The sequence below is a fragment of the Branchiostoma lanceolatum genome, chromosome 3 (genome assembly GCF_035083965.1).
Source record: "Branchiostoma lanceolatum isolate klBraLanc5 chromosome 3, klBraLanc5.hap2, whole genome shotgun sequence".
NCBI lineage: Eukaryota > Metazoa > Chordata > Leptocardii > Amphioxiformes > Branchiostomatidae > Branchiostoma > Branchiostoma lanceolatum.
This window is the reverse complement of record NC_089724.1, coordinates 24,009,975-24,035,460: the sequence shown is the minus strand read 5'-3', so window position 1 is coordinate 24,035,460 and position 25,486 is coordinate 24,009,975. Positions and strand designations below refer to the sequence as shown.

Here is a 25,486-nt window from a genome sequence, read left to right as displayed (position 1 = left end):
CATTCGTCAGTTTCACAAGAAATTCTTTTCGTTTTCTAGCATGACTGAAAACCAGAAAGTATGCAAAAAATAATTTCGATATTGGAAAAAAATTTAGCCAATATGATTGCAAAGGAATATCTTGTTGCTTTATCTTCGTCGTCTATAGAAACAATCGAATTTTGGAGCGAATGAACTGCCAGTGTTACGTTGGTTGAGGGATGGAGGAAGAAGAAACATGATCATGGCGTCTGTCAGCTGTAAACACGGAAGTTGGTGGATGATATTGCTGATTACGCTTCACATTTCTTCTCACGGGTAAGGTCTTCTTAAATACCTCTTAAACTAGTTCATTTGGGACTCAAGTGATGATCAAAGACGGGGCCACGCAATAGGATTTTGGATGTGTTTTTTTTTTTTTGGGGGGGGGGTATCTTGTCTTGTTGGCAACTTATTTTGATTAATGGTTTTATTTCTTGACCCCTTTATCACACGTACCATATTTGCTACAGGGACTCTGTAGATTTCGGATAGTGTCATAAAACCTTTGGGTTCAAATTGACGACCTTAGGTAAAATCTATCTAACAGTTATCAGGAAGTAAAAGCAAATTTATATATTCATCTGAAGTACAGCCAGTAGGCACAGTATAAATAATGAGGCTGTTGTAGTGCATTTTACATCCCTTCCGAAAAAGGAATGTATCTCCAATCCTTCCGGAATAATCCCATTCGCGGTTCTGACGACGCATGTGCAGTGTCAAAGGTGAAGGCCCCTGGCTTGTAAACAGTGCTCGTCTCGACATTGTCTAGATTTGCATAACAACTCCCCGACGGGTTTTGTTTACGTCTCAGGAGTCTTTGCCTTTGACACTGCATGTGCATAGTCGGAACCGCGAATGGGCTTATACGAACAGGGGTCACCGAGTTATCAATTAATTGGAACCAGGAGCTTGACTGTGAGACTTGGATATTGCACTTAAAAGCTAATGTTACCAGCTACCCTATACAGTTGTAGTATAAGGACATCCCGAATTAAGTTAAATATTTTACATGTATGAATCTAATTGCAGAGCTGCTAATTCCTGTTACAAGGGTGTCATAGAAGATGGTACGGACAATCCAGACTTTCCCGCTGTGAAGCAGTGCGACGCACGGGAAAAACGAGACAGCCCGTCCCCCACCTCACCCAGTCCGACACAGTCTGCACAACCGAACACTACAGAACCTACACGCACAACAACAGCCCCAGTTAACCATTCTACACCCAAGGAAGTGCCTACTCCATCATCCGCCACTACAAACCAACCGACACCGCCTCCGTCTACAAGAGCGCCCGACGACACTCAGATGTGTCTTAGGTTCGCGGTGGAGAAGACTTCGGGAAGTCTGAAGTTTGGGAAAGCCGTGGAGTGGAAGGTTAGGTATGGATGTGACACCGACAACCTGTGTCAAGGGAAGACTGGAACAGTTGATCACAAGGTGTTGTGATATCTTTTAATTTTATTCATACGTGTGTAACAGTGTGGTTCAAGCTCCACTCACTGACTAGTGACTAAACTGGTCTGGACCTTAAAGCATAGTAGTAAGTGCGTTGGGACGGTGCGCTGTCTAGATCGGGTTCGATCCCCAGGAGTCAGTAGGCTGTACGTGTACTACTCGCCTCATGCATTTCAGTGGTTCCCACACCGGCCTTGTGAGTAATGGCAAAAGTGCCACACAGGGATATTGAACTCTGAGCTTTGAGGACGAGTCTTTAATAGAAAGAAAATGGGGAGTACTAGTAGTGTAACAGTGTGGTTCAAGCGCCACTTACTGACCAGTCTCTAAATTGTTCCGGACCTTTTAGCCTTTAGTGGTTTGTACGTTGGGAGACTGTACTACTCACCTCATGTGTTTCACATGTATATTAGCTGTTAGATGGAGCCCTAATGCTAGCAGAAGAGTACATTTTGTAGGTACAACACAATGAAACTGATTGAAACTGAAGCATATTTATGTGGAAATGTCTTGATAGATACATTGTATTATAAGAAATCCTTGGGACAAACTTTATTTTAGCATTTGAACTGATAACTTTGTAAAATTTTGTAATAGATAAGATAGATAGATAGCAGGAGACCATTTTGTATGTAAACTTCATGAATGTTCAATCTTTCGATATACATGTATACTGTCTTCACTTTAATTGTTCTTCGTTTTTTTGTCAAACTGCGTTGAACCATAAGATGCAAACATGCAAGTAATTAATATTGAAGACAAACAGCTAAATTGTCTAACATTGATTTTCATATGACTAACTTCTGCCTTTCTGCTTGATTGTTAGGTAACATGGAATGGGGAGAGCGGCACCCTGTACTGTTGCAATAATAGCGATTCCTGCAACCCACCCGTAGTGCAATCTTGTTACAGTGGACTGATTGGTGAGACTTACAGTATACACTAGTTGTAATGCTGTATCAGTATCACATAATATTATTTAATCCCTCACAGTTATGCAGCTACAACTGTCATTGTCAATGACTTTGATGTTTGAAATGAAAGAAAAGTTGATATTGCATTCTAGAAGACTTTCAGGGTAGGACATAATTCAACTTCTCAGAAAGAAGTGTTTGTTGTTGAAATCAAGTAAAAGGTTAAAGAAATTATGATAACTAAAGATAGATTGTAAAAAAATCTTTTTCAAGATCTAGTATGTACCACACCTATAGCTTAACCACTTTTTGTTAACCCTGTCATGGCTGAGTTAGCCTTCTAGGCGCCAAATTTGCGTAGTTTAGCATTTACAGCCTCAGGAATAAGGTTAAAGAAGTTTTGATTACTATGGATTCGTTCTAAAAAAACTTTCTCAAGATCTAGTGTGTACTACACCTATATATAGCTTAACCACTTTTTATTAACCCTGCCATGGCTGAGGTAGCCTTTTGGGCACCAAATTTGTATTGTTTAGAAGTTACAGCCTCAGGAATAAGGTTAAAGAAGTTATGATTACTAAGATTAGTTCTAAAAAAATTTTCTCAAGATCTACATGTAGTATGTACTACACCTATTGCTGAACCTTTTTTTGTTAATGGCTGTCATGGTTGGGGTAGCCTTTTTGGCACCAAATTTCCGTAGTTTAGAAGTTACAGCCTCATCAGGAATAAAGTTTAAGAAGTTTTGATTACTAAGATTAGTTCTAAAAAATCTTTTTCAAGATCTAGTATGTACCACACCTATAGCTTAACCACTTTTTGTTAACCCTGTCATGGCTGAGTTAGCCTTCTAGGCGCCAAATTTGCGTAGTTAAGCATTTACAGCCTCAGGAATAAGGTTAATGAAGTTGTGATTACTATGGATTCGTTCTAAAAAAACTTTCTCAAGATCTAGTTTGTACCATACCTATTGCTTTTTAAAACCACTTTTTGTTAACCCTGTCATGGCTGGGGTAGCCTTTCTGGCACCCAATGTGCATAGTGTAGAAGTTACAGCCTCAGGAATAAAGTTTAAGAAGTTATGATTATTAAGATTAGTTCTAAAAAATCTTTCTCAAGATCTTGTGTGTACCACACCTGTAGCTTAAAACCCTGTCATGCCTGAGGTAGCCTTTTTGGCACCCAATGTGCATAGTTTAGAAGTTACAGCCTCTGGAATAAAGTTTAAGAAGTTTTGATTATTTAGATTAGTTCTAGAAATCTTTCTCTACTCTTCAGGTAAGAAGAGGCTTGTCCAGACTACTTGCCCAGCTGACACCAAGTTCTGTGTGTCGAGCCTGGACCATGTGAACGGCACAGTTGTAGGAGGACAGTACAGCTGCAGTATGGTGGAACACAGAGACGTCTGCATCAGAAATGGCTTCGTAGAACCTGGCTGTAAAAATGTAAGATCAAATTACATTTTGTGACAGGTTTGCACCTATAGCTGCATGTAACATGTGTTAGTCTAGTTTACAATTGTCAATTTGCTGAAGAAAAATATGTCATGCTTTGATGAAATCATGCATTGTGAGCTGCTTTTCTAGCTCACATACATTTTGTATAATCCTTTTCAAACTCTACGTTCACTCTCCCAGGACTTTAACATTCTGCGTTTGTCAGCAAACAATATTTTTTTGGTTGATGGGATTGAGAATATTGAATTTCAATCAGACATTTCTGCTGATGACCATACATGATATCGTCATCATCCACTGTTTTCTGCACCTGCAGTCAAAGAAATGCCTAAAAAAATGCAGCTGCATTCAGTCTTTCTTCATCTTCCTCCACTGTGCCTTGCATCTTGCAAGCTCCCTTAGCTCTTGGAGTTTCTTTTCTGCTCTAGGAGGGCCTTGCCAGCATGCTGAGTAGATTGACAGTGTCTTCCTTTTCGTGCCTTGTATCTGTTGGATCCTAGTAATGAAAATTCCAGGGCTTTTTGTGCAAGTGTGTCTTGTGGCATTCTTAGGATGTGTCCAAACATAAACCACCTGAGTCGTTCAACTAACATGTAGTCGAACCATACATACATGCATGTATAGTGTTCCTAATATAAGAAAAGAGCACATTCTTAATTCTCATTCTTAGGTTACCGGCCCAAGTGGTAAACCGTCAACAGTTTGCTGCTGTGACACAAACAACTGTAACGTCCCAGTCAACGTCACCCACCACACGATGAGTCCCACCGCTCGCTCGCCATCAGACCATCCCAAACACCACAAGTCCGGCAGCATCAACTACGCTGTGCCGACTGCTGCCACAATCATCATCATCCTAGTCATCCTGACGGCAGTGGGGGGGCTGTGTGTCTGGAAGAAGAAGAGAGAAACGGGGAGGGGGGCCTTGAGCTTTACATACAGCAGACTAGCCGCAGACGTGGCCGTGTAAGGGGGGCCTTGAGTTTTACCTACAGCAGACTAGCTGCAGAGGTGGCTGTGTAGCAGGTTAGCCGCAGACATGGCTGTGTAAGGGGGGCCTTGAGTTTTACCTACAGCAGGCTAGCTGCAGATGTGGCCGTGTAAGGGGAGCTGTCACAATTGTGCAAATATTCAAGTTTGTATTGACACTTTTTAACCAGGGGAACATGTCGCCATCTTGGCGATTTTCAATGTGCCCTGGCTTAGATTTGATTTGTGGGAAATGAGTTATTTGTAACTTTGACCAACTATTGTGTAGCCTCAGGTTATCAAACTAAGAAAACAATTGTTTTGCCACCAACTTTTCCTCCTTTTCCCTCCTACCACAAAATAAGCCTACTGCATTTACAGTAGTTGACCAAATCAATTATACTGGTCAAGATGGAAGATTTAGTTTGCTGTTGTGTGCAGTTTGTAATGTACAATTTATATAGTTATTATCAACCAAAATTGAAGAATACACAATGTATCTGCTGCTCTTATATCCTTACATAGAATTTGTACAAAAGAAAGAGAGTGAATTCTCTACAAATGCTGCACAAGGTGCACGTGTATTATTCCAATCGTAAATGTTGAATCAATTGTAATTTTTTGCTAGCCATGCATGTATATACAGTGCTATTAGAAAAATGCATACATTCTTCAAGAATGTAAACTAAATGATCATATATGAACCTGTTCATGGTTGTGTTGCACAATATTCCAGACAATTTTATATGAATCTGTGCCTAGGGACCGTTGGTAAACAAAGCTTTGTTTGCTACCAGGCAGGGACGCAGGGTATCTATTTTTATTACATTTGTCCAAGAAAAACACAGGAAAGATGTCCAAACCTGTCAAATGTTGTCTGCTGAAAATCAAACAAAACCAACTGTCAAACCATGTCAATCATACCTGTGCATGTATATGTACAACTGAATAGTCTTCGTTCTCTGCTCTTTGTACCATTCAGAATGATGGATGGACTAAAAGATAGAAAGCATGCAAAAAGATTGCTTTTTTAAGTTACAGGGTCAAGTTGCATATTAAAGCTGAATGTAAGGACGCTTCAATATGATTTTTTGGTTCTCATCAGATTCGCTGCTTCATTCTTATTTGAACGAAAAAATATCACAGTCACATGACTGAACCATTCAGTTGAAGAAAATCATTTACCTCCTAGCTGTTCAAATGTTTTCACTCATCAATGAACTAAAAGTTGAAAATCTACTCCCAAAGTTATTGTATTTGTTCTGTCAAAGGATGCTTTACGTTTTTTCAGCAGTAATGTTGTGGCCCAAATGTACCCGTTTTGAGGTGACAAACAATTAAGTCTGACAGACGTTCGGTTTTCTTTCTGGAGCTGACTGTTGTATATGTGCATTATGTACTATGTCTATTACTTTTATCATAGTATTACAATGAAAGCATCCTTTGTTGCTATGTTTTAATGAAGGATATGGAATGTTGTTACCATTAAACAATGCTTATTCTTTAAATGGATTATATGCTAAATGGATTTGGTGTAGAACACAGCTATGTAAAAGTGACAATTGAATACAATTGTAATGTATGATATTGGAGAGGGTGTTGGTCAACAGTTTGTACAGTTATGTTGTCAATGAATGCTTATTTTTGTTGGTGGGGTTTTCATAGGTTTAGAGATGTCTGTTGTGCTTGCGTTAGGGCATGTTTCTATTGCATTCGTTTAAACAATCTCATTACAGAGAAAATATATGTTTGAGAAAAAATGACATTTTCAGACTATTGGTCAACAAAGGAGATATCAATTTATCATTTCTTTCAAGAATTGATTTTCTTCAATAGGTGGAAAATGAGTGCAATGAAATGATATGTCAGATTTGGTCCCTTGAAGGACTTAAATATTCCAAGCAATTATTAAGTTTCTATTCTTCAACCCCCCAAGGCCCTGACTCCATGTGTAATGCCCACAAGATGGGGAATAACGGACAATAAAATGGATATTAAGATTGTGTGCAATCGGAAAAATTGCATGAACTAATTGTATACGCTGAATTGTGCAACTCTTTGAAAGGTAGAATGAAAGTTATTTGTGAAGCGACTGATTTGTTATGCATAATGATTGATAGCTCTGTCAACGACTCTGTACAACACAATAGAAGATACAAAGGTCGGGTTCTGAAATATTTAGATGGTGTGCATGCATGGAAATCAACAGGTGACCATTGTAGGTGCCAAGGCAGTGAAGTGATCATTATGGAATTTATGTTCCACTCATTGAGTTGATCTTTTGTAATGCTTAAACTTGGACTTTCTACCCAGAATGTTATGACCATTGATACGAATTCATGTTTTAACAGGGAAAATGATATTGTTATTATATGATATTTGATGGATGTTGGTGATTTTGAGCCAACTTTTGTTACCATCCATATTATAAGTTTGAGTGAAACCATGCAAACGAGTCAACTGTCATCTTCTCTTGCTGCTACCAGTTGCATTTATAGAACATTTATGCGGTGTATAATGATAAACATGTATGTCAGGTAGAGATTGGGAATGGCAAATTCTGCCAGTAGAGATCCCGATCAGAGTCTGTAAGTTAGAAAATGTTCACTTAAAGGCAAACCTTTTTAACTTCGATTCATGTCACTTTAGATCAATGGGTTGACTTGAAATTCAGGATTTATAAATGGGAGACCACCCTAACACAGTCTAACGCCCTGATCACTCCTGGTAGAATAGCTGGTCTTGCCAGATCTCAACCTCTACCCTGACATATACAGAAATCTTATTTTAAGTAGGAAAACATACACTGGTTTGTTGGTATTTGTTATGAATGTATTCCTTTGTACACGGAGCTGAAAATATTCTGACATGTTTTCATCCTTATCTATTCAAGGTTTCGAGTAAAGAAATATATTGCACAGATTGTTGTCTGTGTTTTATCTGGGTTCTACAATAATATCTAAAGATTGAACAAAAATGTTCATGTATTGACCAGGGAGCAATGAATGTTCACCTACATTGTTTGTACCTCGTAGTTAGTCGTCTTTTATCTGCACAGTGCATTGTAGTCTGTGAACATCCATCCTCCCATGTTTCCACGAACGTTTACGGTTAAGACTTACTCAGAGACAGCTTGGGGACACAACTAGGAACTATATAGCAGCAACGGCTTAGAAAATCCTGCTATTTTACCAAAGAAGTAAACGGGGTGAATTCTAAGGTAAGAAAAGCAGCCTTTGTTTTGTGTGTCCAAGCATATCATAGGAGAAAGGTAAGGTGTCAGGTAGAAACATGTCGGGCCTGCCCGGCGTACTCTGCAAAGCAGAGGCTGGTCTCTCTATGACAACCACTCGTATAATCTTTATTCGTATTCAGATACATAGTGCAGATACATATAGTACAGATACATAGTACAGATACAAATACAGATATTCAAATCGAGTATGGTGACCGTGTCAATTCCTACATCGGAGTGAGAAGGGGTGGCACGGTAGCCTTCGCGTGGATTTGTTTAAGGTGGATAACAGGTTGCGAATCTGAGACCCACACACTTTGGGCATCCGTCTTCTCTAGCGGCACCAATTCGAGGGAGACGTGCTTGTTCTGGTTGGGATGCTTGCAGCGAGCTGCCGGATGACTCTTACACTCGAGGTCCGCCTTGATAACGCCAGCCCGCCTGGCGCTGCTCTCGTCCGCCAGTTGAAGACAGCTGCCGTTGGAGACTTGTCCCTCTGCACCTCTAACTGAGGGGGGGGGGGGGATGTAAAGTGCCTTTCCCAAGGGCACAACGTCGGGGCGCAAGTTCGGACATGCGGACATGTCTCTGGGCACAACCCGGGATTAGATCCCGAGTCCCATTGTTTGACAGCCGCGCGCTCTGCCCTTGCGCCACACGACGCCACACGGCTGGGCTCTGACTGGTTTTTATTCACCAGGTTCACCAGGTTGTACTACAGCCAGTAGGCATGTAGGTACCCATTTCTGAGTAATACAGCTGTTGTAAAGTGCTCGAGGCACCTCCTCCAACACGGGGGCCCCCATTCTATGTCCGGATCAGAAGTAGAGTTCCATCACTTGGCCTTTGGCAAAGAACCCTTTGTTAAAACTTTTGCAAGGTCTTTTCGGATTTTAGGAAACATATTAAAGTAAAGGTAAGAAGAAAGGTGAAACCTTATTCGTCGAAGAGGGTTACATGTGCAGACTGAACATTTAACAATACAAGATAAATCAAGCACCTGGATCAATGAACTGAGGAAAGATAGTAGATTCTATCCGAAAGTGATTGAAGCGTTTGAGAATTCATTTAGTTGACTGTGGTTGATTGATTTTGTATCATGTAAGAAACAATAGTGTCCGTTAGAAATTCAGTATCTTTTATTTCAATCAATGATTTTAATATAATGTTAGGAGAGTTAAATATATTGGCATTCGAAAGCGGATACAAGGGATAGAACTTTTGTTGGTATCATTAAGTGGACAATTCCATATATCATTAAGTAATCATGTTTTTATGTAACCTCCGTGACAACAGTTTTTGTGTGTTTGTTTGATTGTCTTGGAGTTCGTCCGCGGCTATTATGTATTGTAAAGTGATAGGATGTGAGGCGACTAAAGCTAAGAAATGCACAAAAGGCCTTTTTAGTAAATACTTTACGGACGTATGAGATGTTCGATTTCTTGTTTGTGTTGGTGTGTGTCCGTAGTTTGCCCGGGTCCAAATTTGTTCCCGCAGACTGAGTTGGCCCAGGTCCAAATTTGATCCGCAGGAAATAAACGTTGCTGTAGATGAAGTCATGAACCCGAGGATACACGTGAGAGTGGAGCATTTTACGGGGGAAAGGACATGGTTGTGTGCTATGTTCTATCAAGAATTATTATTACAATCTCACGCCATTTAGGATTTCGTCTTTTTACTTTGCCCACCTGGTTTTTATTCGCCCGCACGTACAAAATTTCGAGTTTGCAGAAGGTGTCATCTATATCTGCAGTGGCCTATATACTAAACAAACTTCTGATTGCGATCTCTGTTATCGTATCCTGGTAAGAAACCTTATATTACATATCAGAGCAATACGTAAAGGATGCCATTGTGGACGTACGTGTTTAGTTTCGTGCTTTGGGTTTAAATTTCACGGCGTGCTTTAACGACCAGATAGCCTGAGTGTCATCCTGTTCCAGTTCCAGGCTTTATCTTCAAAGGAAGGGTGGAGCCTGTAACTGAAACAGAATGATACTCAGGCTAACGGCCAGACTAGTTTGTGACTGCGTGATGTAGTCTGTGAACCTCCATCCTCCCATGTTTCCACGAACGTTTACGGTTAAGACTTACTCAGAGACAGCTTGGGGACACAACTAGGAACTACATAGCAGCAACGGCTCAGAAAATCCTGCTATTTTGCCAAAGAAGTAAACGGGGTGAATTCTAAGGTAAGAAAAGCGGCCTTTGTTTTGTGTATCCAAGCATAACATAGGCGAAAGGTAAGGTGTCAGGTAGAAACATGTCGGGCCTGCCCGGCGTACTCTACAAAGAAGAGGCTGGGCTCTCGCTGGTTTTTATTCACCGGGTTCAGCAGGTTGTACTACAGCCAGTAGGCATGTAGGTACCATTTTCTGAGTAATAAAGCTGTTGTAATGTGCTCGAGGCACCTCCTCAAACACGGGGCCCCCATTCTATGTCTCTTCCGAAAAGCGCAGTCCGTACAAGGATACCCTTCCCGGATTCGATCTGGGGTATCACAAATCCAACTAATTGGAAGCAGGAGGCTCAACTGCGATGCCGCTACCAATTGAGCTACAGGGACATCCCTTTTTGACGTGTTTTATGCGTTTTTGTCGGCCTTTCTATTTTGTCCTACTCTCCAAGCGGAGGTCGGACTCTTTACTTTACGCTCGTATGTCGCCACAATTGTGGACTGACCCCAAAATGTCTTTCACAAAGTCGTCGAATATGTTACTAAGTCTTTAAAGTTAGGCTCGACGATTTCTGTTTAAGATATACATTATCTCGCACGTAATGGATAATCGAGCATAAGAAAGGAAAGGGATTTATAATCATATCCATGTGGCGGCTTAAGTTTATAGCCCTTAAAGCAGTCAATACCTCAATACATGTCATTAGTTCTGTAGTGATGAATACCCTTGACAGCGCAACTACGCTTGTGTTAAACAAAAACATGAATAACTGAAAATATTTGTGTCACTGTAGGTGATTGTACATGGTGAAGACATGATGCCCCACAAGCTAGGACTGACGGCAACATCGTACAGCCATGTGTATATCTTGGCGTGTCTCCTCGCCTATGTGGGGTTCAGCTGTTTCTTCGCAACCATGTATACGGATGGTACCTCACTGTCCGTCAGGACACCGCTTCATAAGATGCCCAACAGGTGAGCTACAGTCAGTTCTGGCCACAGGGGACCATGATATTAGATACACTAAAACAAGGCCTCATGAAAGTACTTGCACACATCTCAATCTTTAATACATTCTTCTCCAGCGGAAAATTACTAGGGTCTATTTAGTAACCATTCACGGGTTTCACACTTCCCAGAAGTACTTGTGCTGGGATCCGGAAACAGATATTATTATTCTCCAGGCGACAACAATTTCGCTCAGCGTGCGAAACCACTAAACATGATGGTATGTGGGCGCAGGAAATCTAATACAACCGAGTAGAACACAAAACACAACTCAGAGACGGCAGTTTGGTGCAGAACCGTGCAAAGGACAGTACTGTTAATTTAACATGTTTAATCTGTAATCCTTTTCTAACGGAACACAAGATGTGGCCTACATGTATGAGGTCATCGGGCGAAACCAACTAAACATTGGCGACGTGTTGGCTAGTTGTCCAGAAAAATACCCTTGTCCACAAAACTTGTCAAACTTCACACCCTCACTATTATTTGCCGGACAGCTCATAAGTTCCTGTGTTTTACCGTAATTCTACTCAAGGTTTTAGCTGTTTCCTTCTTTGTTTCGCACGCTGAGCGAAATTGTTGTCGCCTGGAGAATATCCGTTTCCGGATCCCAGCACAAGTACTTCTGGGAAGTGTGAAACCCGAGAAAATAGGGGGTTGTCCGCCCTAAAGTCCTGGAAGGGCGGACAACTAGCAAACGTAAACAAATTTCGTTTCAACCGGTTTCTCCTGTATCCGTCCCCTCAGGGTATGAAATACCTTACAAATCAGATCTATCCTTATGCCAACTAGACTGGCGAGCTAAACAAGTGTTGACCAAACTGGGAAAGCATAGACCCTAAAGGTTCATTCTAACCAAAAACGCCTCCAAATTGGTCCAGAATTTTCAAGGAAAGCCAGATTTTCTAAGATGTTAAGGAGCCACTATAGATATCATGTTAGTCCCAATTAGGTGCTGTGGTGCGTAGCTTAATGTGACGTCATGACATCTTAGTGCTCATTCAGATCGATTTTCAAAACGATCAATGCAAATACATTGTCTGCTTAAAATCTATTCAGCTACATTTGCTAAGACTAACATCAAACCAATATCATATCTAGCAAGCTTTTGTATGGGATATGTTATTGGAATATTTTGTCCGCTTGACAACATCAACAATCAAAAATCTCACAATTGCTAGTTGGGCCCTAAAAGAATAAGACAAATTTAGTTTGCAATTTAGACAAACATTTCGCCTTGTAATTGATCATTAATTTGACATACTACTTTGATGCATACAAATAATAACTATCTATAATGCTAGTAAAGATCATGGTAAAAGAATGACAACGATATTGACAACTGCGATCAAATAAGAAATCAAATAGTTTTTCAGAAATTCAACTTTTGCATCCTGGAAATAACTCTGTTTCATTAACAGGAGATTTTCGAGGGAACATGGTGAAGAAGTCTGTGACATCAAGCAAAACTTCATGTTCGTGAAGGTACACAAAGCGGGAGGCACAACAACGACCTGCATCTTCCAACGCTTCGGGTACGAACACAACCTGACTTTCGTTCTGCCTGTGGTCAAGACTGACGTCGGCTGGCCCAACTTCTTAAAACCAGAAGACTTCATACCATCGGCGGACGGTACTTATAACGTGCTTGTTGATCACACAGTTTACCATAGGCAGTTGTTGGACCATCTCATGCCTCCTGATACTGTGTACATTTCTATACTGAGGCATCCACTGGCTCAGCTCCGCTCAGTTTTCAACTGGTATGGCCTTGCAATTGATTTCCACGGGTTGGAAGGACCAGATCCAGTTGCGTCATTTCTTGAAAACCCCAAGAAATTCCAAATTCCTTTCGCAATTGCAAAACATACACCACATACCCTTGCACAGAACTTAATGGCGTACGATCTTGGCTTCCCTCTCGGACTTTCCGATGACCAATCGTTTGTTGATGAGTTTATCCAAAAGATGTCCCGAGAGATCGATTTGGTTCTTATCTTAGAACATTACGCCGAATCTCTTGTCTTGCTGAGGCGGATGATGTGCTGGACATTAAAAGACATTCTTTACGACGTCGTACCCAAAAATGGTCGGAGATACCAAAAACCGACAACAAACACAACACTAATACAAATGCACCGACAGTGGAGCAATGTAGATTATCAGTTGTTCGATTACTTCAACGCGACGCTTTGGCGGAAGATTCAACAAGAAGACCAAGACTTTCACCAAGAAGTGCGCCATTTTGAAAAGGTACTTCAGTCAACGACTACTTATTGTACCAATGCAATCATTAAATTACCAGTGATTACCAAGACAGTAAACGCAACAGAGACAATTAACGGGACATTTTCAGGTACGACGAATGAAAGAAATAAGAAGGCGGTTCTTACTTGGGGAGTTAATGAGACAGCTGGCATCCTAACCATACCAAGAACAGCTTGGCAAGACGAGTTTGACGTTGATCCGAGCCTGTGTCTGAAACTCAAAATGGAGTGGCTTGACTGGGCACATGTTTTAAAGGCGAAACACAAAATGCCAGCAAACTTTTCGGCCGCAGACATCAAATACCCAAAACGAAAAACTCTTGAAAATCTTATGATGAAAATGTTTCATATTGATTGAAAACATCATGAAGTTATTTGGAAAATACCTTGTGGTATATAACAAAGCTATAACTGTGTTATAACTAGGACTAATATCATTATAATGATGCAATTCTAAGAATATGTTGGACTCTATCGCCAACTTTATTTCATATTCCTAAGAAGTGTAAGAACGATATGCAGACTAGAATATTATTCCGTAATGCATAGATATCAATATAAATGTATCGCTGCGTAAATTAAGTTGGTTAACAAAGGGGTCAATAACTATAATCTTTTAATTTGTTTCTATTCCGTTGTGTGTGTATGGAAATCTTTCAATATGCTGATTTTTTTTAATTGAACGACTGGAAATAAACGTTACTGTTGATGAAGTCAGGAACCCAAGAGTAGAACATGTAATGTGTGAAATGGTTACATCATATTCTATCAAGAATTCTAATTACAATCTCGCGCCATATAAGATGTCTATATTTTCTAAGAAAAGCCTAGAAACCTGTTTGCCTGCTTATAACTGTAATATATGTCAGTTGGGTAATCGGGTAATGAGCGTTGACCGCGAACTGTGGAATACTTCCGGGTCATATGATTGTGTTTCCTGTCAGTAAGGATATGGTCAGCTCGGTGTGCAGTTGTCTTTTCGCCCTCAATCACATGCTCCACCAGATCTACGCTACGGTTTAAGTTCTTTCTGATTAACCATAACGGTCTCTGTTGTCTGTGTTCTTCTTGATAAGCCGGCACAGATCAAACAGGTAACGGCGATCCCTGTAAAAAAAATTAGATATGAATTGAGTTGGTGTTGTCAACTGTAATGAAAGCATTAACCAATTGCCAGACAATCGAGTATGGCTGCACGGTTGTGACCAGCTGTCTAGAATGAGAATTGAAAGGATTCTCTGCCTCACATGATAGAATCTTGTGTTTTCAAGTCATTGAAGTAATTTTGATATAGGGGATGATGATAGCTGAATGGCATTTTACATTAAGCAAACATGATCCTATGGGGCTGAACTATATGCATTCACCATCTTTGACGTTTATAGATATTTTAGTACCTTCATCATCATCTTCATCATTGAGCAACGGCGCCGGTGCACTGGCCTGTGATCCATCCTACTCAATGTCCTATTGCTGGCCGGCCCTCAGCCAATCAGATACGCTCCTTCTTGTTGTTGGAAGTTACCAACCAATCACGCTCTCTCTTGACCGTACGTGGCGACGTGATTGGTTGGCAACTTTTCTTCCAACAACAGTAGGGGGAGTATCCGATTGACTCAGTGTGAAGAACGGGTTGCAGGCCGAGACGCCAGGGCCTTAATTGCTTGAGATGCACTAAAGGCGGGGCAAGTTTCCGTCTCACAAACAGTCGTTGCCATTTGAAACGGCCACGGTCGACGCCACATCGCAGAACGGTAGCCTCCATTGCAGACTGCTTACGGCTGTTTTCATTTTCAAGTTACAGTTTTACTATTATTCTTGTTGCTTCCCGGCCAGCGACAAGGAAAAAAATGTAATAGTAAAACTGTAACTTGAAAAAGGAAACAGACGGAAGGAGTCTGCAACGAAGGCTAGTAGAAAGGTAGGGTTGTAGTGTATAGGCAACATCCTAATGTTTCGTGGCGTAGAGGATTGGGGTTAGGATTGGGCTTTTAGACCCTGGAGGTTTGAACCCAAGCTGGTGCACTTTCTTTTTTCCATCAAGTTGCCATTTTCACGATACTGTTGTACGTTCGTACTCGAAATGTTGCTTTTAGTACGTTTGTGCCTCTTGTCAGCCCCCCCCCCCTTAAGATACGGTCGGATATGACATCAACCGGTCAGCGATATGGTATCGACCATTTCAAACGTTTCAAATAGCAACGACCATTTGCGCCACACAAAACTGAAGCGGCACGAACAGAGGCTTGTGCTCTTCCAACGTACCCCTTCTCTGTGCTGACGTCACTATGAATCCCGCGCATGCAGTAGCCGGAAGGGGAGGTGAAGTTCAAGTCGTCATTCCACTCGTTGGTTGGGTTGGTTGTCAGGCAGTTGTACACGAGATAGGAGCCGGGTTTGCAACACTTTACCTTCCATCGCCTGTCGTGTCGGTCGTCCCGGAAAGTGCTGGAAATCAAGAAATCGAATATCTGGGATTTATAGTTCTACACATCCCAGGTGTCCATGGACTACACCATGCTACTACTAGTTACTAGTATGAGGAAGGGAGTGTCGGTCTGTAATGACGCAGTGCCTGAAAATACTTAAAATTCATACAAATTCATCAAAAGGATCTTGAGTTATAGCCTATAGGTTCAACACAAACACAACCAAAATCAGTGCCCCCGTCGGAGGTGAACCTCCTTCCCGGGGGTAACAAGATAAGTGCCACAACCACATACCTGTAAAACCCGGTAACTAGACTGTTGAACGGACATTGGAACGTCATGAACCCCCCGAAGTCGTTGATGAAAGGCGACCAGAATCACTCCTTACACTCGCCACCACTGTTCGCCTTACAACCAAACGTCCAGGCACGGTCGGACGGGGAGCTGCAGTAGCTGCTTGTAACTGATGAAATGGTGTGATTTTCCTCACATTCGAATGTGAAGGGTTCTCTACGAGAGAAAATAAGTCATCTTCATCATCATAATCATCATCATTGCAGTTTCTGTTAAGTAGAGATCAAAGTCTTCCAGCAGTCTTCCAAGATGTCCAAAATTACGTAACTGCACACTCAGTCTTCTTTCCCCGCTGTCTATACATATATAGTTCACATTAAATGTTGTAAAGTTTTATCATCTCGTATCCAAAGTAACAATAAACAGTGTGAAGTTGATATCCTTCAGATGATCTACAGTCCTACATTTCTTCCCACGAGAACTCGCCTCAGGAGAGAAATATTTGATGATGTCAACTGTATTTTTCTTTTGTGCTTCAACCTACACAGAATTGCACTTTGTTTCTATGGTTACCTATCCTTAAGGGAGTGCTGCGCGTTTTGTTCGCAGTCTGCACTGTAAGAACATACTTCATAAGGTACCGGGATACTGAGTCACAGACGTGGATGAGTCATTTTGCTTTTGAACTGGGTTTTTTTATTACCTTTTTATTCATTCTTTTATCGATTGTTCTGGATGTGCTTTTTAACATACTGGTTTCAGCTATTGCAGGCAGACTGCCCCAAGGAGAAATGGAGAAAAGAAGGGGACAAATCTAGGAGCAGTTACTGAAACTCTTCTTGTAGAAGACAGCAGTGATTCAGGTACAGGTATCATTGTATCTATCATTCTTATATCTATGCTGGATGTACATGTACTTACAATTAGCCTTCTGGCATGTATTTGCAATAAACTTATCATTAGTCCTCTTTACAAAATTGAGATATAGTTACATCTGCAGCATTTGTAGGATGTTCTATAAGGAAATTTCTTGCAGAGTCTGTGTAATGTTTGCAAAAATGTACCAAAAATTAATGTCAAAAGAAGTATTTTTGCTGAATATTTCAGTTCAGGGTAGATGTGCTCTTGAAGATTTTGGCGTGAATATTTTTCTTCAATGATCTGCAAAGTATTTCGAATTGATAAAGTTTAGAAATCAAATGATCAGAGTACACACCCATCATTCAAATTTAAATTTTTACATCTAGCTGGATGTATCCTGCTTTAATATGAATATAAATGATATCTTAATAATAATGTACAGCTTAAGTCTTGGACATAACGACTTCATTAGAAGTAATGATTTTTCACATTCTTTTGTTTTTTACGAACAGTAGCATGCCCACAGCAACTCTAAGTTTATGGATTAAAACTGCTGGCAACAAATGATCCAGATGTATAATTATGAGATTGATCCGAATACAATTTAGTCTCTACAGCTGGATGAAATATTCTATAAAAAAAGACATTTATCTAGTTGATAGATTGAATTGTATTTAGAAATCGTTTATCTGAATGTATATTCAACATGGTTACAAATCATTTGTCAACTATTAAATAATGTATTGATTTATTATTCCTTGGATCCATTAGAAATTTCAATTATTGAACATAGGTATTCTTCATTGTTACAGGACAATTGACAACAGGACAGCATTGCATAGATGCACAGCATTCTGCGTTGTAGTTTTCAACTTATTTTTTCTTGCGCCAAAAGTAATTACTCAAGCAACTGGATAAATTTTGAAAAAAAAACTGTTTTCTTCTTGTGTTTTTTTTAATGTTTCAAACTGCAGCAGCAGCAGTAACATGGCGGGAGTGAGACAGGACCCGGTGGGTGCCGAGAGAAGCATGGCGAGGATTTCCTCCCCCACCCCGTCTGGCCTGAGTGTGGGGTCATACTACGACGGGTACTGTAATTCTTTTTCTTTCACTGGAACTTTATGTTCACGATTTTTACGATCACCTCTGTGTCGTGAACTTATCATCACCGTGAAAAAACTGTTATTATCTATGATTCTTTCACACATTTGTTTTGTAAATCACTTGCTGCAATCATGAAGTTAAAGTTCAGTGAAAATGTCAATTTTAGTTACACAGTGAAATTTTGCTACCGTGAAGATAAAAGTGGATTATAGTATTTGTTCTCCATAACTGGTAGACTGTTTGGGTGCCTTTAGGCGTAACACACCAGTTTTGTACAGTAGGTACAAACTGCATAAGACTGGACTGTAAGGTTTGATCCACTCACACCGAGATAGACCCCTACTCTTTTCAATTAGTTATCTCCTAATGTAGTCATGTTCAGAGAACAGTTGAGTTCTTCATAATGTAATTTACCAACTCAGATGAATTTTCATGCTAACGCCAGGCTAATAGTATTAGTCACTGACACCATGCTTCAATGAAAATGATATTGTACATGATTGTACAACTAGCAAGTGTGTCAGCTAAACCTACTACACTACATAATATATATGTTGAATAAAACTCAGAACAATATTTCACAACTTCACAATTGCCAGCAGCACTTGAGCCCAACCCAACATTCTGTACTCTTACTTCCAACAGTCCTTCAGAAACCTTCCTGAACATGGTTCAGACAGCCAAGCAAGACCCAGCACAAAGACCAGGTATTCCTTCAAACTGTCAGATATTACTTGGCCTTTCTTCCAATGCATGCTCACTTGGATTCGTGTCAACCTCTGACTTTTATAGGCTAAAATGTACATAAGACTGCAGACTCTTGAATACCACATCCAACATTAGTTTTCTCCATTCCCCTTCGTGATCTTTTGTATTGTACAACTCAGGCATGATTCATACAGAGCCCTAAAACTATGATTCAAAATTTGGCCAAATAAATTCTGCCTACAACACACAACATTTTGCTTTGATACTTAGAAATTTTGGAGAGGATTTACTCAGTATTGGAAGAGACCAATGGCAGAGCCATGTACAAGGGAGACCAGAAGGGAAACACGGCCCTGCACTATGCGGTGTACGATGACTGCCTCCCCATCCTCACCATCATGCTAAAGTACACCACCAGTCCCGCATTCACCACCAGGAACAAGAAAGGCATGTCTCCGCTAGACCAGGCATGTAGGGATGGACAGGTCAGGACACCTGTTTGTTTGTTTGTTTGTTTGTTTGTTTGCTCATTTGTTTGCTTTGCATAACCGGTAAACTTTCTGTAAGTGTAACACACCAGTTTTGCACAGTATTTACAAGCTGCGCAAGAAAGGCCTGTAAGGTTTTTAATCTACTCACACCGGAAAGGTACCCTACTCTATTTAATGAGTGTGATTTTTAATTTACTCTCAAATGTGGGGCCTCTCGCTTTACATCCCATACAAAAGGATGTCCCTAACAAAAGCTACTCATTGTCAAATCAATGCAGTGAGGAAATAGCTGCCTTTCCCAATGGCACAACATTCGGGGCTGCTAAGCAGCCTTTGCAAACCCTCCTTAAAATACAGAACCTTTTATTACATTCTTAAACAACAACCCTAACCACAGGGCCACCTTGCCACCTCCATTTGAACTGTGTATTGTCTCCAGAAAGACATTTTTTTAGACGATACTGCCTAGAAAAAATCCTAGGTTTCTCCTTGGTGCTGAGACTTTTTTTTTTTCCATTGTGATTTTTGCAATTCCTAGATTAAGAGTCTGCATATTGTTTTATCTGATATATTTTGATTGCAATAGTTTAGTCATAATAGGCTACATTTTTTTGGAAAGTAGCACACGTGCTTTGATACGCCAAAAATAATTACTCAAGCAACTGGATAAGAATTTGAGTAATTTGTTTTGGCGTATCTTATTACCTGGATGTCTAACCTTCATCAACACACGTGCTTTGAGTTTGATAAGAAAAGAAACCTAGCTCTTTCCTTGGTGCTGAAAGTGTAGTGTTTTTCCATTCAATTTATTTTTCTCAGCTCAATTCTTTGGCATGCAAATCAGCAACAAACGGGTGTTTGTGTGTGTGTGTGGATGGATGGATGGATGATAATGCACAATAACACAGTATTCTTATTTCATTTTGTAGGTGAAATCTCTGGTTGCAATCCTGGAAAGTATGGCGGATCCAGCCTTTTTGCTGAATAAAGCAGACAAGAGTGGCAAAACCCCACTTCACTATGCTGCCAGGCAGGGTAAGACATATCAATCATGATTATCAAAACTGTATAAAGTCTCATAATTATGTGTGATGCCCTTATTAGACTGCTACATTTTATAAACAAGTGTTATCACAAGTGTTTTACCTTCTTGTGAATGCCAAATGACCAAAACTCTTCTATACTTCATCAGTTAGTTAGATAAAATCCACCCCATACCTTTCGATGTATAGGGGTTAGGGGTGGGTACCGGTACATAAAATTCAGGTCCAGTCCAGGTCTAGAGGGTCAGGTCCAGGTCCGGACCTGAACCTGTACCTGATTATAGTAGTGTCGCAGAACATCATATTTTGGAAAGCGAGACACACGTAAAAGTCTCCAAACGTCATGTCTGGAACGATATAATTTCTTAGGTTTGCACTTTGTCTCAAAATTATAGCTATACTCTCCTCGCCGTCTGTTTACTCATCCTTTAAGTGTTTCTAGATATTGATAGATATGATTCACAGCTTAACAACTTGTTAAATCTGCTGTTTTGTATTTTCTTAGACCAGTTATGTGGCCGCCTGCTGGTAGCCTGGTAATATGAATGTTCTAATCGGTCCATAGCCGGTCCACTAATTTTTTGCAGACCGTTTTTTAACCGGTCCATTAAGAAATACTGGTTTTATATCTTTACACGGAACCGGTACCCACCCCTAATAGGGGTAGTGCCCATATCCTTATCTTATATAGCCCTTGGGCCACAAAGGCCACTACAGTTGGGTGCTGAAGTCTACTGGTAGCGGAGAGTGTTCAACTCCCATACTCTTTATCATAAGTGCTGAGTGTGACGGAGTGAAAGCTGTATCATGTGCATGTACCATTTTTCAAGTCTTTGGTGCGCCACCGTTGTATGCCCAGTTTGCGGGCACACCTGCACCTCAGCATCTTCAACACCATTGACGTCATCATTGCTCCACAATGGACATCCAAGAAGGTTTGACCTGTTCTGTGCTCATGGGAAAGTCTATTCGTGTGTATTCTAGGTCAGCTTGACACAGTGGGTATCCTGTTCTCGTACGGTGTGGATGCCAAGATCACCGGGGACGGAGAGTGGCACAGGACTCCGCTGCACAAGGCCGCACGGATGGGGAACTCTGCCATCGCCGACCTGCTGCTGAACCGGTGCCCCAGCCTGCTGGACATGCAGGATGACAAGGGGTACACGGCGCTGCACGTGGCAGCAAGGGACGGGCATACTGCCTTTGTCAAGGTACAAGTGTTTAAAATCTGTATACCAGTATGTGTCTATATAACCGGTTTATCTATCCTTCTGGGAAACACACCCGCTTCACATACAGCATCTGGTTATATAAATAACACTCCACGTCTAGCTAATAATGTTCTTTCAAGCGGTTTAGAAAAAGTACCCCTACTACACATGTACTTGCTTTGGTGAAAATGATTTCCACTCTACAATAGTTAGAATATATGGTTTTACGATACACCAACCTAATTTATTGGTTCTTGGATTCACTTATTGTTTCTTCTATTTGACAAAAAAATGATCATATCAATCCCAAGATATTAAAGATGATTACAACATGTATATCTTGATAAATGTTAAATTTAGCTTTGTGATATTTTGGATAATTGGAGAAAATTGTTACTCTGCAACTACATTTTATCCTTTTCAGAAACTATATTACTAACAGTTTTGTACTTACCGGTACTGAATGTTTCACTTTTTCCCACATGACTGAGTGATTGAGATGTTGGTACATGTAGCATCTACTAAGTACATATTTCCACAAGGGTACATAGTTCTGCCACCCTGAAAACATATGTCCAACCAGATCTCCAACCCAACGTCCCCCAGTATAATGCACTCCTGTATATCTAAACTGTGCATACCCGGGGAGTGCTGCACTAGAGATCTCTGAAACCCATTGTATTTCAAAGTGGCGGATTTATGTAGCCTGGTGGATTAATGTTAATGGCCGTTATTACAGGCTCTGTTGGATGGTGGAGCAAATGTGGAGCTGAGGACGGCAGCCGACTGCACGGCCCTACAGCTGGCAGTCAGGAAAGGGGAGGACGTCCGACGGAGCATCATTGACATGTTGTCCTGGTGAGGAGAATGAACCCCATCACTTTTGATGCATAGCGTTACGTACATCAATTTGTATACTGTATGTATAACTGTATGTATACTGTCCCTGTAGCTTGCCTGGTAGGAGCCTCAAAGCTGAGCTTCTGGTTCCAATCAATTGCTAATTGGGAGACCCCGGGTATCTCAGTTGGGTCTGCACCCATCTTTTGGAATGAACGTAGAATGGGGGTCTCCTGTTCAAGGAGGAGGAACCCTTTCCTCAAAACATACCCTGCTACAGAAACAACAAGGAAATTTGCTGCCCTATGTGTCACAAGGCACTACAAGGGTCTGAAATAACAAATAAATGCGTGTTAGCAGCGTGTATGAGTAGAATCTTTGAAATACGCTGATCTATGATGACTCTGTGATGCCACACCAGTTTAATTTCTCTGTTCTTGGATTTGCCCACTTCCTCTTTTTCTGATTTGAAAAGAAAACTCACATGTACCATCCAGGGTATGAATCAACCACCATATAAATGCTCATATTTTGGCACAAGCAGTTGAAGAAAGTTCTTGTCTCACTCGTTAACATTGTTTTTTTATTGAAGTTTTCAAAATTTATGGTATGAAATGTTGACTTTGTGGTATGTTTGCATCATATGTTTCTGTTTTATTCTTATTTTGCCTTAAGCTTCAATTTTGTTGTTTTGAAAGTGTGACTGTTTTGTTGTACCAGTATGACTGAGGTGCCTGCAGAAAAGCTGACCCACCCTGCCCAGGCTGTCACCATCAAGAACAAGGCGCTGCAGTCAGGGGACCTGAGGCACCTGGCCTGGGCACTCAAGCAGCCGGCTGTCAACCCCGACGATCTGTAAGTCACACATGCCGGTGACTCTGACATCCAACTATTCACTTTTTGATGCTTGTATCACATACATTTAGCGTCCATGTGCAGCACTACTTTTTGCTGTTAGATTTCTTATAATGTTATATCATTTTGTCTGTTACACAAACTTTGAATAGTTGTCATGCACAGGGTTGTCACTCAACACTTTCTGTGCCTACATGTACAACTTACATGCTAGAATGACTGTTTATTCATGAAAATATGTTCTACAGTTGTTCCATACTAATACTTGAAAACCTGGTACTACATGTAATTCAATGAAAATAAATTCAGGCTGGATCAGAATACTGACAATTTTAATCCCTCATAATCTTCCTGATCCTTATTATGAGATTTTTTTATCTTAATGATACATAGCACAAATAAAGGCTATTGGTAGTTATGGTTGACTTGATGAAAACTTTTTGCTTGTACTTGTTTATCTGTAGGAATGAGGATGGGCTGTCCCCACTCCATGTGCTGGGCATCATGGGAAACCAGCAGGCAACCAAGCAGATCGACCTTCTCATCAGAGCAGGTAATAAATAGACTGATCCTGGCTGTCCATCACAATTAGCAGTTCAACCATAGTACCAATGTCAGCATGGTAATTAGCAGCTTGACCAATGAGATTGTGGCTGCATATCCATCAACAATTAGATTTCATTTCTTCCTTCTGACAGAGGTTTAAGTTGGGCTTTGGACCGGTATATGAGAGAAGCTAAACTTTTGGACCAGAGTACAAGGAAAGTTGACCTGGATTTTGGATTCTTTGATTTTAAGAAATAGTGCCAGATGGAAATGTCAATAAGGAAACTGGATCTGAGGGGAGAGTCAGACTCTGTACTTTGGTTCACACAGTTTCAGGGAGTGAACAGTGTGAGATACAAGTTTTCACCCCAGCCTTCTGTTTACACGATGTCCTCTTGCACAAACTTTACATGAACCAACTAATTAACTTGGCCTTACATTTATGCTTTTATTCAGGTGCTGATATAAACCTAGCAGACCATCGATCCTACGCCCCCCTGCACTACGCCATTACCAACGGACACACGGCTATAACCAAGCACCTCCTGACCAACCAGGCAGACCATCGCCTAGCAACCAAAGAAGGATTGACAGCTCTGCACCTGGTGGCCGAGAAGAGACACAGCTCAGACCTGAAGATGTTGAATGTCTTGCTGCCTTATTTGGGCAAAGGTGAAGTCAACAGGCAGGACAAGGAGGGAGACACGGCGCTACACGAGGCGTGTCAGACAGGTGACTCTTCAGACTCAGCTACATAGTTACCTGATGGGTTAACATAACACCTGTGCAATTTAGGATACTCAGGGCTGTATCAAGCTTTGAATTTTTTTCATCCAAGCTAATGTTTGGGAACCCATGTTGTTGTTGGTTTTCATTATATATCTGCCATTTTAAGCTTACAAAAATACATTTTCATGAATTTCATGTCGTGAAGTTCAGATTTTTGGATGGACGGGTTGACATCAAGCAAAGGATGGAGGGAAAGGTTTTGGAGACAGCCCTGCTTTTGCTGTGGTGTTATTTTGCAACAGGAGGGAAAAGGAGGTTTCTACAGTGATTTGAATTTGCAGTTAAAATGATTCTGTAGTACATGTGACTGTAGCAAACCTCTGGAAATGCGATGGAGGGGTTACCACAAAAACAAAATAGAACTACAACTTTCAAGATTAAATATAGTACATACAAAGGCAAAGCTTGTTTAAAAAGGATTAAAAGGGCATAGTGAATGGCATCTGTGTGAAACCTCCCTGCACATTGTTGCTAACAAGAATGAACAATGTGGAAATCATCTTGTTTCTTGTGTTAGTATGACTTGTGACTGTTATTTTTGTTCTGCTATATAGGTAATGTGGCCATAGTGGAGGCCCTGGTGACTGTGGGAGCTGATGTCACCATCACAGACAACATGGGCAGGACTCCGCTACACGAGGCAGCTCTCTGGGCAACAGGCGAACCTGTCGAGGCTATCATAGAAGCACTCATAGAAGCTGGTAAACAGAAAAGACTTTTATACCAAATATAGACAAAAACTGATTTTTATCAATAATGAAACAAGAAGCATGTTTTTTTATTCCTTTTGGGGTAACAATTTTTTTACCAT

At 40.8% G+C, this 25,486-nt stretch overlaps 3 protein-coding genes across 4 annotated transcripts; all 3 read left to right on the top strand.

The window, feature by feature from the left end:
- The first annotated feature begins 164 nt into the window (after positions 1-164).
- On the top strand, positions 165-7,737 carry LOC136431150 (uncharacterized). 2 transcript variants are annotated; one of them, XM_066422417.1, is made up of 6 exons: positions 165-297; positions 1,051-1,459; positions 2,304-2,400; positions 3,670-3,836; positions 4,519-4,837; positions 4,919-7,737. In XM_066422417.1, the coding sequence occupies exons 1-5, from the start codon at positions 218-220 to the stop codon at positions 4,816-4,818; spliced, it is 1,053 nt and encodes a 350-aa protein (XP_066278514.1). In that variant the 5' UTR covers positions 165-217; the 3' UTR covers positions 4,819-4,837; positions 4,919-7,737. The 2 variants fall into 2 exon arrangements, with proteins under 2 accessions (XP_066278514.1, XP_066278513.1); XM_066422416.1 differs by having other exon boundaries at positions 4,519-7,737.
- Positions 7,738-11,030: 3,293 nt separating this feature from the next.
- LOC136431149 (galactosylceramide sulfotransferase-like) lies at positions 11,031-14,172 on the top strand. Its single transcript, XM_066422415.1, has 2 exons — positions 11,031-11,204; positions 12,659-14,172. The coding sequence occupies exons 1-2, from the start codon at positions 11,044-11,046 to the stop codon at positions 13,860-13,862; spliced, it is 1,365 nt and encodes a 454-aa protein (XP_066278512.1). The 5' UTR covers positions 11,031-11,043; the 3' UTR covers positions 13,863-14,172.
- A 2,703-nt stretch (positions 14,173-16,875) lies between these two features.
- Positions 16,876-25,408, top strand: LOC136429452 (serine/threonine-protein phosphatase 6 regulatory ankyrin repeat subunit B-like). The gene is made up of 11 exons (XM_066419283.1): positions 16,876-17,090; positions 18,063-18,176; positions 18,838-18,899; positions 19,171-19,385; positions 20,321-20,426; positions 21,419-21,645; positions 22,385-22,503; positions 23,206-23,340; positions 23,805-23,893; positions 24,343-24,618; positions 25,230-25,408. Exons 2-11 carry the CDS (start codon positions 18,076-18,078, stop codon positions 25,406-25,408), a joined length of 1,509 nt encoding a protein of 502 aa, XP_066275380.1. The 5' UTR covers positions 16,876-17,090; positions 18,063-18,075.
- The last annotated feature ends 78 nt before the right edge of the window (positions 25,409-25,486 follow it).

Excerpts from the sequence above, each read along its gene's own strand:
- LOC136431150 (XM_066422417.1), top strand. The coding sequence starts at position 218 with ATGATCATGGCGTCTGTCAGCTGTAAACACGGAAGTTGGTGGATGATA. Across the intron at positions 1,460-2,303 it reads CTGGAACAGTTGATCACAAG|GTAACATGGAATGGGGAGAG; the intron begins GTGTTGTGATAT and ends CTTGATTGTTAG. Across the intron at positions 2,401-3,669 it reads TTGTTACAGTGGACTGATTG|GTAAGAAGAGGCTTGTCCAG; the intron begins GTGAGACTTACA and ends TCTACTCTTCAG.
- LOC136431149 (XM_066422415.1), top strand. The coding sequence starts at position 11,044 with ATGATGCCCCACAAGCTAGGACTGACGGCAACATCGTACAGCCATGTG. Across the intron at positions 11,205-12,658 it reads CTTCATAAGATGCCCAACAG|GAGATTTTCGAGGGAACATG; the intron begins GTGAGCTACAGT and ends TTTCATTAACAG.
- LOC136429452 (XM_066419283.1), top strand. The coding sequence starts at position 18,076 with ATGGCGGGAGTGAGACAGGACCCGGTGGGTGCCGAGAGAAGCATGGCG. Across the intron at positions 23,341-23,804 it reads GCTGTCAACCCCGACGATCT|GAATGAGGATGGGCTGTCCC; the intron begins GTAAGTCACACA and ends GTTTATCTGTAG. Across the intron at positions 24,619-25,229 it reads ACACGAGGCGTGTCAGACAG|GTAATGTGGCCATAGTGGAG; the intron begins GTGACTCTTCAG and ends TCTGCTATATAG.